Here is a 14,881-nt window from a genome sequence, read left to right as displayed (position 1 = left end):
TCCTCTTCCTCTTTGCCCTCCCCTCGTCTCTCTCTCTCTTCCTCTTCCTCTTTGCCCTCCCCTCGTCTCTCTTCCTCTTCCTCTTTGCCCTCCCCTCGTCTCTCTTCCTCTTCCTCTTCCTCTTTGCCCTCCCCTCGTCTCTCTTCCTCTTCCTCTTTGCCCTCCCCTCCTCTCTCTTCCTCTTCCTCTTCCTCTTTGCCCTCCCCTCCTCTCTCTTCCTCTTCCTCTTCCTCTTTGCCCTCCCCTCGTCTCTCTCTCTTCCTCTTCCTCTTTGCCCTCCCCTCGTCTCTCTCTCTCTCTTCCTCTTCCTCTTTGCCCTCCCCTCGTCTCTCTCTCTCTTCCTCTTCCTCTTTGCCCTCCCCTCGTCTCTCTCTCTCTTCCTCTTCCTCTTTGCCCTCCCCTCGTCTCTCTTCCTCTTCCTCTTCCTCTTTGCCCTCCCCTCGTCTCTCTTCCTCTTCCTCTTTGCCCTCCCCTCGTCTCTCTTCCTCTTCCTCTTCCTCTTTGCCCTCCCCTCGTCTCTCTTCCTCTTCCTCTTCCTCTTTGCCCTCCCCTCGTCTCTCTTCCTCTTCCTCTTCCTCTTTGCCCTCCCCTCCTCTCTCTTCCTCTTCCTCTTCCTCTTTGCCCTCCCCTCCTCTCTCTTCCTCTTCCTCTTCCTCTTTGCCCTCCCCTCCTCTCTCTTCCTCTTCCTCTTCCTCTTTGCCCTCCCCTCGTCTCTCTCTCTCTTCCTCTTCCTCTTTGCCCTCCCCTCGTCTCTCTCTCTCTTCCTCTTCCTCTTTGCCCTCCCCTCGTCTCTCTTCCTCTTCCTCTTCCTCTTTGCCCTCCCCTCGTCTCTCTTCCTCTTCCTCTTTGCCCTCCCCTCGTCTCTCTTCCTCTTCCTCTTCCTCTTTGCCCTCCCCTCGTCTCTCTTCCTCTTCCTCTTCCTCTTTGCCCTCCCCTCGTCTCTCTTCCTCTTCCTCTTCCTCTTTGCCCTCCCCTCCTCTCTCTTCCTCTTCCTCTTTGCCCTCCCCTCCTCTCTCTTCCTCTTCCTCTTCCTCTTTGCCCTCCCCTCCTCTCTCTTCCTCTTCCTCTTCCTCTTTGCCCTCCCCTCCTCTCTCTTCCTCTTCCTCTTTGCCCAAGGTTACCCCTGATCCTATAGCTCCATACACATAAGGGTTAAGGAGGCACATTGCAGGACCCTCGTGGGTCAGGACCCCTGTAACTTGTACACGTGATCTTTTCTTGTTTCTGTGTAGGTTGACAACTTTCTGTTCCCCTCTGTTGTCAGGACTGTGCTCTCCTCTATGTAAGCAGCTTCTTCTTCCTTCGCCCTCCCCTCCTCTCTTCCTACTCTTCTCTCGCCCTCCCCTCCTCTCTTCCTACTCTTCTCTCGCCCTCCCCTCCTCTCTTCCTACTCTTCTCTCGCCCTCCCCTCCTCTCTTCCTACTCTTCTCTCGCCCTCCCCTCCTCTCTTCCTACTCTTCTCTCGCCCTCCCCTCCTCTCTTCCTACTCTTCTCTCGCCCTCCCCTCCTCTCTTCCTCTTTGCCCTCCCCTCGTCTCTCTTCCTCTTCGCCCTCCCCTCCTCTCTTCCTCTTCGCCCTCCCCTCCTCTCTTCCTCTTCCTCTTTGCCCTCCCCTCGTCTCTCTTCCTCTTCCTCTTTGCCCTCCCCTCCCCTCGTCTCTTCCTCTTCCTCTTTGCCCTCCCCTCGTCTCTCTTCCTCTTCCTCTTTGCCCTCCCCTCGTCTCTCTTCCTCTTCCTCTTTGCCCTCCCCTCGTCTCTCTTCCTCTTCCTCTTTGCCCTCCCCTCCTCTCTTCCTACTCTTCTCTCGCCCTCCCCTCCTCTCTTCCTACTCTTCTCTCGCCCTCCCCTCCTCTCTTCCTACTCTTCTCTCGCCCTCCCCTCCTCTCTTCCTACTCTTCTCTCGCCCTCCCCTCCTCTCTTCCTCTTTGCCCTCCCCTCCTCTCTTCCTCTTTGCCCTCCCCTCGTCTCTCTTCCTCTTCGCCCTCCCCTCCTCTCTTCCTCTTCGCCCTCCCCTCCTCTCTTCCTCTTCGCCCTCCCCTCCTCTCTTCCTCTTCCTCTTTGCCCTCCCCTCGTCTCTCTTCCTCTTCCTCTTTGCCCTCCCCTCCCCTCGTCTCTCTTCCTCTTCCTCTTTGCCCTCCCCTCGTCTCTCTTCCTCTTCCTCTTTGCCCTCCCCTCGTCTCTCTTCCTCTTCCTCTTTGCCCTCCCCTCGTCTCTCTTCCTCTTCCTCTTTGCCCTCCCCTCGTCTCTCTTCCTCTTCCTCTTTGCCCTCCCCTCGTCTCTCTTCCTCTTCCTCTTTGCCCTCCCCTCGTCTCTCTTCCTCTTCCTCTTTGCCCTCCCCTCGTCTCTCTTCCTCTTCCTCTTTGCCCTCCCCTCGTCTCTCTTCCTCTTCCTCTTCCTCTTCCTCTTTGCCCTCCCCTCGTCTCTCTTCCTCTTCCTCTTTGCCCTTCCCTTGTCTCTCTTCCTCTTCCTCTTCCTCTTTGCCCTCCCCTCGTCTCTCTTTCTCTTCCTCTTTGCCCTCCCCTCGTCTCTCTTTCTCTTCCTCTTCCTCTTTGCCCTCCCCTCGTCTCTCTTTCTCTTCCTCTTCCTCTTTGCCCTCCCCTCGTCTCTTTCTCTTCCTCTTCCTCTTTGCCCTCCCCTCGTCTCTCTTTCTCTTCCTCTTCCTCTTTGCCCTCCCCTCGTCTCTCTTTCTCTTCCTCTTCCTCTTTGCCCTCCCCTCGTCTCTCTCTCTCTTCCTCTTCCTCTTTGCCCTCCCCTCGTCTCTCTCTCTTCCTCTTCCTCTTTGCCCTCCCCTCCTCTCTCTTCCTCTTCCTCTTCCTCTTTGCCCTCCCCTCGTCTCTCTCTCTCTTCCTCTTCCTCTTTGCCCTCCCCTCGTCTCTCTCTCTCTTCCTCTTCCTCTTTGCCCTCCCCTCGTCTCTCTCTCTCTTCCTCTTCCTCTTTGCCCTCCCCTCGTCTCTCTCTCTCTTCCTCTTCCTCTTTGCCCTCCCCTCGTCTCTCTCTCTCTTCCTCTTCCTCTTTGCCCTCCCCTCGTCTCTCTTCCTCTTCCTCTTCCTCTTTGCCCTCCCCTCGTCTCTCTTCCTCTTCCTCTTTGCCCTCCCCTCCTCTCTCTTCCTCTTCCTCTTCCTCTTTGCCCTCCCCTCCTCTCTCTTCCTCTTCCTCTTCCTCTTTGCCCTCCCCTCGTCTCTCTCTCTTCCTCTTCCTCTTTGCCCTCCCCTCGTCTCTCTCTCTCTCTTCCTCTTCCTCTTTGCCCTCCCCTCGTCTCTCTCTCTCTTCCTCTTCCTCTTTGCCCTCCCCTCGTCTCTCTTCCTCTTCCTCTTCCTCTTTGCCCTCCCCTCGTCTCTCTTCCTCTTCCTCTTTGCCCTCCCCTCGTCTCTCTTCCTCTTCCTCTTCCTCTTTGCCCTCCCCTCGTCTCTCTTCCTCTTCCTCTTCCTCTTTGCCCTCCCCTCCTCTCTCTTCCTCTTCCTCTTCCTCTTTGCCCTCCCCTCCTCTCTCTTCCTCTTCCTCTTCCTCTTTGCCCTCCCCTCCTCTCTCTTCCTCTTCCTCTTCCTCTTTGCCCTCCCCTCCTCTCTCTTCCTCTTCCTCTTCCTCTTTGCCCTCCCCTCCTCTCTCTTCCTCTTCCTCTTTGCCCAAGGTTACCCCTGATCCTATAGCTCCATACACATAAGGGTTAAGGAGGCACATTGCAGGACCCTCGTGGGTCAGGACCCCTGTAACTTGTACACGTGATCTTTTCTTGTTTCTGTGTAGGTTGACAACTTTCTGTTCCCCTCTGTTGTCAGGACTGTGCTCTCCTCTATGTAAGCAGCTTCTTCTTCCTTCGCCCTCCCCTCCTCTCTTCCTACTCTTCTCTCGCCCTCCCCTCCTCTCTTCCTACTCTTCTCTCGCCCTCCCCTCCTCTCTTCCTACTCTTCTCTCGCCCTCCCCTCCTCTCTTCCTACTCTTCTCTCGCCCTCCCCTCCTCTCTTCCTACTCTTCTCTCGCCCTCCCCTCCTCTCTTCCTACTCTTCTCTCGCCCTCCCCTCCTCTCTTCCTACTCTTCTCTCGCCCTCCCCTCCTCTCTTCCTACTCTTCTCTCGCCCTCCCCTCCTCTCTTCCTACTCTTCTCTCGCCCTCCCCTCCTCTCTTCCTCTTTGCCCTCCCCTCCTCTCTTCCTCTTTGCCCTCCCCTCGTCTCTCTTCCTCTTCGCCCTCCCCTCCTCTCTTCCTCTTCGCCCTCCCCTCCTCTCTTCCTCTTCCTCTTTGCCCTCCCCTCGTCTCTCTTCCTCTTCCTCTTTGCCCTCCCCTCCCCTCGTCTCTCTTCCTCTTCCTCTTTGCCCTCCCCTCGTCTCTCTTCCTCTTCCTCTTTGCCCTCCCCTCGTCTCTCTTCCTCTTCCTCTTTGCCCTCCCCTCGTCTCTCTTCCTCTTCCTCTTTGCCCTCCCCTCCTCTCTTCCTACTCTTCTCTCGCCCTCCCCTCCTCTCTTCCTACTCTTCTCTCGCCCTCCCCTCCTCTCTTCCTACTCTTCTCTCGCCCTCCCCTCCTCTCTTCCTCTTTGCCCTCCCCTCGTCTCTCTTCCTCTTCGCCCTCCCCTCCTCTCTTCCTCTTCGCCCTCCCCTCCTCTCTTCCTCTTCCTCTTTGCCCTCCCCTCGTCTCTCTTCCTCTTCCTCTTTGCCCTCCCCTCGTCTCTCTTCCTCTTCCTCTTTGCCCTCCCCTCCCCTCATCTCTCTTCCTCTTCCTCTTTGCCCTCCCCTCGTCTCTCTTCCTCTTCCTCTTTGCCCTCCCCTCGTCTCTCTTCCTCTTCCTCTTTGCCCTCCCCTCGTCTCTCTTCCTCTTTGCCCTCCCCTCGTCTCTCTTCCTCTTCCTCTTTGCCCTCCCCTCGTCTCTCTTCCTCTTCCTCTTTGCCCTCCCCTCGTCTCTCTTCCTCTTCCTCTTCCTCTTTGCCCTCCCCTCGTCTCTCTTCCTCTTCCTCTTCCTCTTCCTCTTTGCCCTTCCCTCGTCTCTCTTCCTCTTCCTCTTCCTCTTCCTCTTTGCCCTCCCCTCGTCTCTCTTCCTCTTTGCCCTCCCCTCGTCTCTCTTCCTCTTCCTCTTTGCCCTCCCCTCGTCTCTCTTCCTCTTCCTCTTTGCCCTCCCCTCGTCTCTCTTTCTCTTCCTCTTTGCCCTCCCCTCGTCTCTCTTTCTCTTCCTCTTCCTCTTTGCCCTCCCCTCGTCTCTCTTTCTCTTCCTCTTCCTCTTTGCCCTCCCCTCGTCTCTTTCTCTTCCTCTTCCTCTTTGCCCTCCCCTCGTCTCTCTTTCTCTTCCTCTTCCTCTTTGCCCTCCCCTCGTCTCTCTTTCTCTTCCTCTTCCTCTTTGCCCTCCCCTCGTCTCTCTCTCTCTTCCTCTTCCTCTTTGCCCTCCCCTCGTCTCTCTCTCTTCCTCTTCCTCTTTGCCCTCCCCTCGTCTCTCTCTCTCTTCCTCTTCCTCTTTGCCCTCCCCTCGTCTCTCTCTCTCTTCCTCTTCCTCTTTGCCCTCCCCTCGTCTCTCTCTCTCTTCCTCTTCCTCTTTGCCCTCCCCTCGTCTCTCTCTCTCTTCCTCTTCCTCTTTGCCCTCCCCTCGTCTCTCTCTCTCTTCCTCTTCCTCTTTGCCCTCCCCTCGTCTCTCTTCCTCTTCCTCTTTGCCCTCCCCTCGTCTCTCTTCCTCTTCCTCTTCCTCTTTGCCCTCCCCTCGTCTCTCTTCCTCTTCCTCTTCCTCTTTGCCCTCCCCTCGTCTCTCTTCCTCTTCCTCTTTGCCCTCCCCTCCTCTCTCTTCCTCTTCCTCTTCCTCTTTGCCCTCCCCTCCTCTCTCTTCCTCTTCCTCTTCCTCTTTGCCCTCCCCTCGTCTCTCTCTCTTCCTCTTCCTCTTTGCCCTCCCCTCGTCTCTCTCTCTCTCTTCCTCTTCCTCTTTGCCCTCCCCTCGTCTCTCTCTCTCTTCCTCTTCCTCTTTGCCCTCCCCTCGTCTCTCTCTCTCTTCCTCTTCCTCTTTGCCCTCCCCTCGTCTCTCTTCCTCTTCCTCTTCCTCTTTGCCCTCCCCTCGTCTCTCTTCCTCTTCCTCTTTGCCCTCCCCTCGTCTCTCTTCCTCTTCCTCTTCCTCTTTGCCCTCCCCTCCTCTCTCTTCCTCTTCCTCTTCCTCTTTGCCCTCCCCTCCTCTCTCTTCCTCTTCCTCTTCCTCTTTGCCCTCCCCTCCTCTCTCTTCCTCTTCCTCTTCCTCTTTGCCCTCCCCTCCTCTCTCTTCCTCTTCCTCTTCCTCTTTGCCCTCCCCTCCTCTCTCTTCCTCTTCCTCTTTGCCCTCCCCTCCTCCTCATTGACCTGATCCATAATAGGGCAGATTTACTTACCCGGTCTGTTCGCGATCCAGCGGTGCGTTCTTTGCGATGGATTCGGGTCCGGCCGGGATTCATCAAGGCAGTTCCTCCGACGTCCACCAGGTGTCGCTGCTGCGCTGAAGTTCCCCGGAACGCACTCAAGTTCACCGGCCTATTCCTAGTGAAGGTAAGTGCAAGCTCTGCGACATTTTTTATTTTTTTTTAAAATGCGGCGGTTTTTCCGAATACGTCGGGTTTTCGTTCGGCCACGCCCCCCCGATTTCCGTCGCGTGCATACCAGCGCCGATGCGCCTCAGTCCGATCGCGTGCGCCAAAGTCCCACGGCAATACAGGGAAAATCGGCGCAAATCGGAAATATTCGGGTAACACGTCGGGAAAACGCAATTCGGGCCCTTGGTAAATGACCCCCAATGTGTCGATTTTTCACCGTAATCTCGGATATTTCTGACTCCACCTCTCTCTACCTCCAGGACTCTAAGGTGGACGTTGAGTGGTTGAGATACTTCCGCAATCTCCCGGACTCCCTGACCTCACTCCTGGTGCTGCTGACCACCGCCAACAACCCGGACGGTGAGGAGGACCCATATATATTCTATAAGTGACACATTCATGTCATTGTCGGCTGTGTACATACCCATAAAGGGTTAAGAGAATCCTCTATCAAGGGCAGCCAGTGTTATGTATTTTTCCCACACTGCTTTGCTCTGTGCTCTCTGCAGCCAGTGTAATGTATTGTCCCTGGAGAGATGTGTAATCAGACCTCACACTGCTGTGCTCTGTGCTCTCTGCAGCCAGTGATATGTATTGTACCTTGGAGAGATGTGTAATCAGTCCTCACACTGCTGTGCACTGTGCTCTCTGCAGCCAGTGTTATGTATTGTCCCTGGAGAGATGTGTAATCAGACCTCACACTGCTGTGCTCTGTGCTCTCTGCAGCCAGTGTTATGTATTGTCCCTGGAGAGATGTGTAATCAGGCCTCACACTGCTGTGCTCTGTGCTCTCTGCAGCCAGTGCTATGTATTGTCCCTGGAGAGATGTGTAATCAGACCTCACACTGCTGTGCTCTGTGCTCTCTGCAGCCAGTGTTATGTATTATACCTGGAGAGATGTGTAATCAGACCTCACACTGCTGTGCTCTGGTCTCTCTGCAGCCACTGTTATGTATTGTCCCTGGAGAGATGTGTAATCAGACCTCACACTGCTGTGCTCTGGTCTCTCTGCAGCCACTGTTATGTATTGTCCCTGGAGAGATGTGTAATCAGACCTCACACTGCTGTGCTCTGTGCTCTCTGCAGCCAGTGTTATGTATTGTCCCTGGAGAGATGTGTTATCAGACCTCACACTGCTGTGCTCTGTGCTCTCTGCAGCCACTGTTATGTATTGTCCCTGGAGAGATGTGTTATCAGACCTCACACTGCTGTGCTCTGGTCTCTCTGCAGCCAGTGTTATGTATTGTCCCTGGAGAGATGTGTAATCAGACCTCACACTGCTGTGCTCTGTGCTCTCTGCAGCCAGTGTTATGTATTGTCCCTAGAGAGATATGTAATCAGACCTCACACTGCTGTGCTCTGTGCTCTCTGCAGCCAGTGTTATGTACTGTCCCTGGAGAGATGTGTAATCAGACCTTTGTGTATGTTGTTAGTAGCAGCAGGACTATGGTATATGAATTTATTTTTTAGATTCTCCCATCCCAGCCATTCAGCAGATTCAATCCCTCCCATCTGATCTGAATAAAAGCTGAAGCAGACTTCTGGTTGAATATTACAGCACTGGTTCAGTACAGTGCAGCAAACAAAGAATAGATCAGTACAGCAGTACTTCACACTGGCTGCAGAGAGCACAGAGCACAGCAGTGTGAGGTCTGATTACACATCTCTCCAGGGACAATACATAACACTGGCTGCAGAGAGCACAGAGCACAGCAGTGTGAGGTCTGATTACACATCTCTCCAGGGACAATACATAACACTGGCTGCAGAGAGCACAGAGCACAGCAGTGTGAGGTCTGATTACACATCTCTCCAGGGACAATACATAGCACTGGCTGCAGAGAGCACAGAGCACAGCAGTGTGAGGTCTGATTACACATCTCTCCAGGGACAGTACATAACACTGGCTGCAGAGAGCACAGAGCACAGCAGTGTGAGGTCTGATTAAACATCTCTCCAGGGACAATACATAACACTGGCTGCAGAGAGCACAGAGCACAGCAGTGTGAGGTCTGATTACACATCTCTCCAGGGACAATACATAACACTGGCTGCAGAGAGCACAGAGCACAGCAGTGTGAGGTCTGATTGCACATCTCTCCAGGGACAATAATAACACTGGCTGCAGAGAGCACAGAGCACAGCAGTGTGAGGTGTGATTACACATCTCTCCAGGGACAATACATAACACTGGCTGCAGAGAGCAGAGAGCACAGCAGTGTGAGGTCTGATTACACATCTCTCCAGGGACAATACATAACACTGGCTGCAGAGAGTACAGAGCACAGCAGTGTGAGGTCTGATTACACATCTCTCCAGGGACAATACATAACACTGGCTGCAGAGAGCACAGCAGTGTGAGGTCTGATTACACATCTCCCCAGGGACAATACATAACACTGGCTGCAGAGAGCACAGAGCACAGCAGTGTGAGGTCTGATTACACATCTCTCCAGGGACAGTACATAACACTGGCTGCAGAGAGCACAGAGCACAGCAGTGTGAGGTCTGATTACACATCTCTCCAGGGACATTACATAACACTGACTGCAGAGAGCACAGAGCACAGCAGTGTGAGGTCTGATTACACATCTCTCCAGGGACAATACATAGCACTGGCTGCAGAGAGCACAGAGCACAGCAGTGTGAGGTCTGATTACACATCTCTCCAGGGACAGTACATAACACTGGCTGCAGAGAGCACAGAGCACAGCAGTGTGAGGTCTGATTACACATCTCTCCAGGGACAATACATAACACTGGCTGCAGAGAGCACAGAGCACAGCAGTGTGAGGTCTGATTGCACATCTCTCCAGGGACAATAATAACACTGGCTGCAGAGAGCACAGAGCACAGCAGTGTGAGGTGTGATTACACATCTCTCCAGGGACAATACATAACACTGGCTGCAGAGAGCAGAGAGCACAGCAGTGTGAGGTCTGATTACACATCTCTCCAGAGACAATACATAACACTGGCTGCATAGAGCACAGAGCACAGCAGTGTGAGGTCTGATTACACATCTCTCCAGGGACAGTACATAACACTGGCTGCAGAGAGCACAGAGCACAGCAGTGTGAGGTCTGATTACACATCTCTCCAGGGACAATACATAACACTGGCTGCAGAGAGCACAGAGCACAGCAGTGTGAGGTGTGATTACACATCTCTCCAGGGACAATACATAACACTGGCTGCAGAGAGCACAGCAGTGTGAGGTCTGATTACACATCTCTCCAGGGACAATACATAACACTGGCTGCAGAGAGCAGAGAGCACAGCAGTGTGAGGTCTGATTACACATCTCTCCAGGGACAATACATAACACTGGCTGCAGAGAGCAGAGAGCACAGCAGTGTGAGGTCTGATTACACATCTCCCCAGGGACAATACATAACACTGGCTGCAGAGAGCACAGAGCACAGCAGTGTGAGGTCTGATTACACATCTCTCCAGGGACAATACATAACACTGGCTGCAGAGAGCACAGAGCACAGCAGTGTGAGGTCTGATTACACATCTCTCCAGGGACAATACATAACACTGGCTGCAGAGAGCACAGAGCACAGCAGTGTGAGGTCTGATTACACATCTCTCCAGGGACAATACATAACACTGGCTGCAGAGAGCACAGAGCACAGCAGTGTGAGGTCTGATTACACATCTCTCCAGGGACAATACATAACACTGGCTGCAGAGAGCACAGAGCACAGCAGTGTGAGGTCTGATTACACATCTCTCCAGGGACAATACATAACACTGGCTGCAGAGAGCACAGAGCACAGCAGTGTGAGGTCTGATTACACATCTCTCCAGGGACAATACATAACACTGGCTGCAGAGAGCACAGAGCACAGCAGTGTGAGGTCTGATTACACATCTCTCCAGGGACAATACATAACACTGGCTGCAGAGAGCACAGAGCACAGCAGTGTGAGGTCTGATTACACATCTCTCCAGGGATAGTACATAACACTGGCTGCAGAGAGCACAGAGCACAGCAGTGTGAGGTCTGATTACACATCTCTCCAGGGACAATACATAACACTAGCTGCAAAGAGCACAGTGCACAGCAGTGTGAGGTCTGATTACACATCTCTCCAGGGACAATACATAACACTGGCTGCAGAGAGCACAGAGCACAGCAGTGTGAGGTCTGATTACACATCTCTCCAGGGACAATACATAACTCTGGCTGCAGAGAGCACAGAGCACAGCAGTGTGAGGTCTGATTACACATCTCTCCAGGGACAATACATAACACTGGCTGCAGAGAGCACAGAGCACAGCAGTGTGAGGTCTGATGGCTGCAGTCTGCTCTCTCTTAGTGATGTGATATTATAACTCTCTGATCTGTTGCTTTATATATTTCCGGTGACAGTGATGCTTCCGGCTTATTCATACAATCGGGCGTACGCGCTCTTCTTCATCATCTTCACGGTGATAGGTAGGTTGCCATCGGTAGGTTTGGTTCCTGCTGTGCTCACATTGTAACCTGCTTGTATCTTGTCTGTTACAGGAAGTCTGATATTAATGAACTTACTGACGGCCATTATATACAATCAGTTCCGCGGCTACTTAATGGTAAAGGGGCGACAGCCGGAACATGTGTCATGTGATTATATACACAACTTACACTTAAAGGGGTTGTCCAGTATTACATAAACAGCCGCACAGTAGCTTTGTCATTATAATCTTCTACAATCCTTCTAACCGTTTTTGAAGCCATATAAGTCTTTAATACTATATTCTGCTCCTCCTGCTCTATAACATGCTGCCTGCAGATAGGACACTATGTACAATCTGCTCAGCTCCTCCTGCTCTATATTATGCTGACTGCAGATAGGACACTGTGTACAATCTGCTCAGCTCCTCCTGCTCTATAACATGCTGCCTGCAGATAGGACACTATATACAATCTGCTCAGCTCATCCTGCTCTATAACATGCTGCCTGCAGATAGGACACTATGTACAATCTGCTCAGCTCCTCCTGCTCTATAACATGCTGCCTGCAGATAGGACACTATGTACAATCTGCTCAGCTCCTCCTGCTCTATAACATGCTGCCTGCAGATAGGACACTATGTACAATGTGCTCAGCTCCTCCTGCTCTATAACATGCTGCCTGCAGATAGGACACTATATACAATGTGCTCAGCTCCTCCTGCTCTATAACATGCTGCCTGCAGATAGGACACTATGTACAATCTGCTCAGCTTCTCCTGCTCTATAACCTGCTGCCTGCAAATAGGACACTATGTGCAATCTGCTCAGCTCCTCCTGCTCTATAACATGCTGCCTGCAGATAGGACACTATGTACAATCTGCTCAGCTCCTCCTGCTCTATAACATGCTGCCTGCAGATAGGACACTATGTACAATGTGCTCAGCTCCTCCTGCTCTATAACATGCTGCCTGCAGATAGGACACTATGTACAATCTACTCAGCTCCCCCTGCTCTATAAGATGCTGCCTGCAGATAGGACACTATGTATAATATGCTCATCTCCTCCTGCTCTATAACATGCTGCCTGCAGATAGGACACTATGTACAATGTGCTCAGCTCCTCCTGCTCTATAACATGCTGCCTGCAGATAGGACACTATGTACAATCTACTCAGCTCCCCCTGCTCTATAAGATGCTGCCTGCAGATAGGACACTATGTATAATGTGCTCAGCTCCTCCTGCTCTATAACATGCTGCCTGCAGATAGGACACTATGTACCATCTCCAAAGCTCCTCCTACTCTATAACATGCTGCCTGCAGATAGGACACTATGTACAATCTGATCAGCTCCTCCTGCTCTATAACATGCTGCCTGCAGATAGGACACTATGTACCATCTCCAAAGCTCCTCCTACTCTATAACATGCTGCCTGCAGATAGGACACTATGTACAATCTGATCAGCTTCTCCTGCTCTATAACATGCTGCCTGCAGATAGGACACTATATACAATCTGCTCAGCTCCTCCTGCTCTATAACATGCTGCCTGCAGATAGGACACTATGTACAATCTGCTCAGCTCCTTCTGCTCTATAACATGCTGCCTGCAGATAGGACACTATGTACAATCTGCTCAGCTCCTCCTGCTCTATAAGATGCTGCCTGCAGATAGGACACTATGTATAATGTGCTCATCTCCTCCTGCTCTATAACATGCTGCCTGCAGATAGGACACTATATACAATGTGCTCAGCTCCTCCTGCTCTGTAACATGCTGCCTGCAGATAGGACACTATGTACAATCTGCTCAGCTCCTCCTGCTCTATAACATGCTGCCTGCAGATTGGACACTATGTACAATGTGCTCAGCTCCTCCTGCTCTATAACATGCTGCCTGCAGATAGGACACTATGTATAATCTGCTCAGCTCCTCCTGCTCTATAACATGCTGCCTGCAGATAGGACACTATGTACAATCTGCTCAGCACCTCCTGCTCTATAACATGCTGCCGGCAGATAGGACACTATGTACAATGTGCTCAGCTCCTCCTGCTCTATAACATGCTGCCTGCAGATTGGACACTATGTACAATGTGCTCAGCTCCTCCTGCTCTATAACATGCTGCCTGCAGATAGGACACTATGTACAATGTGCTCAGCTCCTCCTGCTCTATAACATGCTGCCTGCAGATAGGACACTGTGTACAATGTGCTCAGCTCCTTCTGCTCTATAACATGCTGCCTGCAGATAGGACACTGTACAAAATGCTCAGCTCCTCCTGCTCTATAACATGCTGCCTGCAGATAGGACACTATGTACAATCTGCTCAGCTCCTCCTGCTCTATAACATGCTACCTGCAGATAGGACACTATGTACTATCTACTCAGCTCCTCCTGCTCTATAACATGCTGCCTGCAGATAGGACACTGTGTACAATGTGTTTGGTGATTGTTCTGATCTGTCAGATGTCATAGCTCAGGTCTTGGTGTGAACAGGGTCTTATTTTATTATTTCATCCAGAAATCGGTGCAGACGTCTCTGCTGCGGAGAAGATTGGGGATCCGTGCAGCGTTTGAGGTCCTTTCCCTGTACAGGGACCTGACATCTCGGACTCGGGACCAGACGTAAGATCTTCTTGTTCTGTTCTTCTTTCTGTAGATCTGGGATTCGTGTTCTCACCTCTGATAACCTGGTGGGTCCAGCAGGGTTGTGTAGCAGACAGGACAGTTCAGGACTATGATGTAGCCAGTGTGTTGTCTCTGCTCCAGGGCCTGTGTGGACTGTGACACATTCATCAAGGTGCTGGAGAAGGTGAAGCTGGATGTGTACTGCAGGCTGGCCATCATAGAGGTGCGCTCTTCCCGCAAACCCCCCCCCTCCCCTGCTGTCCCCTGCTCACCCCCTGCTGCCTGCTGCTCCCTGTTCCCCCCTGCTGTCCCCTGCTCCCCCCTGCTGCCTGCTGCTCCCTGTTCCCCCCTGCTGTCCCCTGCTGCCTCCTGCTGCCCCCTGCTTCCCCCCTGTTCCTTCCCTGTTCCCCCCTGCTGCCTCCTGCTCCTCCCCCCCCCCCCCCCCCCCCCTCCGGCTCCACTCTTTTTACGGCCGTCATCTTCTCCTCTTCTCTTCCAGCGAGCGAAGTGCTGCAGCAGCAGCGGCGGTGTCATCTCTGCGGAGCTCTTCCAGAAGCTGTTCGATGAGCTGGATAAGGACCCGGTCCGGCAGGTAGAGGGTTATTCCTTGTATTTTATCTGGTCCCCCGGCAAGCCACTTCGCCCAATCACAGCTGAGCATTTGGTACAATGTGAGCAAGATGTTTCAGGCTCTGAATGGCGTTGTCAATTTCAAGACCTCTGCTTGCTTTTAGCAAATGAAAACCATCTTCTTCCCTTCCCACAGTGATGACGCCCCCTAGCTGTGACTATGGCGTATTGTGCTGCAGTACCAGGCACAGCCTACGTACTAGAGGGGCGCTGCTTCTTATTATTAACTTACTCCCATCACACAATGACCTTTACCCTCTGACCCTCTGTGTTGGCAGCACCCCCTGCAGCCCGTGTACCAGTCCAGGTGCCTCCAGGTTCTGCAGATCATCGGCAGCCACCGATATTTCGACTACCTCGGGAACGTGGTGGCTCTGGCCAATCTCCTCTCCATCTGTGTGAGTCATTTTCATTCTAATTTGACAGATTTTTTGGAAACTGTGTATCCCCCCTCTCCCCCCTCGGCTTGTAGACTCCACTCTCCGGTGACCTGATGTGGACAGGGACTTATGACCAGATTTAAAGGGGTTTTCCAGAACTCGGGGTGGGTCACAAGTTTTGGCTTAGGTGGAGGAAGGAGACAAGGCGTCTGGTCTGCTGGTCCCAATCAGATTGGTATTTAGGGTCCAGACATGTATCGAGACCCCAAACCT

General features: G+C 52.7%; 1 protein-coding gene across 1 annotated transcript in view; it reads left to right on the top strand.

Moving 5' to 3' along the window:
- Window positions 1-14,881, top strand: part of TPCN2 (two pore segment channel 2) — a 60,623-nt gene that overhangs the window by 27,979 nt on the left and 17,763 nt on the right. The window contains exons 8-14 of the mRNA XM_072119130.1: window positions 6,780-6,879; window positions 10,901-10,966; window positions 11,039-11,103; window positions 13,492-13,595; window positions 13,740-13,821; window positions 14,098-14,190; window positions 14,507-14,626. Coding sequence (XP_071975231.1) covers window positions 6,780-6,879; window positions 10,901-10,966; window positions 11,039-11,103; window positions 13,492-13,595; window positions 13,740-13,821; window positions 14,098-14,190; window positions 14,507-14,626 — 630 coding nt within the window. The remainder of the gene's footprint in view (window positions 1-6,779; window positions 6,880-10,900; window positions 10,967-11,038; window positions 11,104-13,491; window positions 13,596-13,739; window positions 13,822-14,097; window positions 14,191-14,506; window positions 14,627-14,881) is intronic.

The sequence above is a fragment of the Engystomops pustulosus genome, chromosome 7 (genome assembly GCF_040894005.1).
Source record: "Engystomops pustulosus chromosome 7, aEngPut4.maternal, whole genome shotgun sequence".
Lineage (NCBI taxonomy): Eukaryota > Metazoa > Chordata > Amphibia > Anura > Leptodactylidae > Engystomops > Engystomops pustulosus.
The sequence above is the reverse complement of the archived record's forward strand: the minus strand, read 5'-3'. Positions and strand labels throughout refer to the sequence as shown.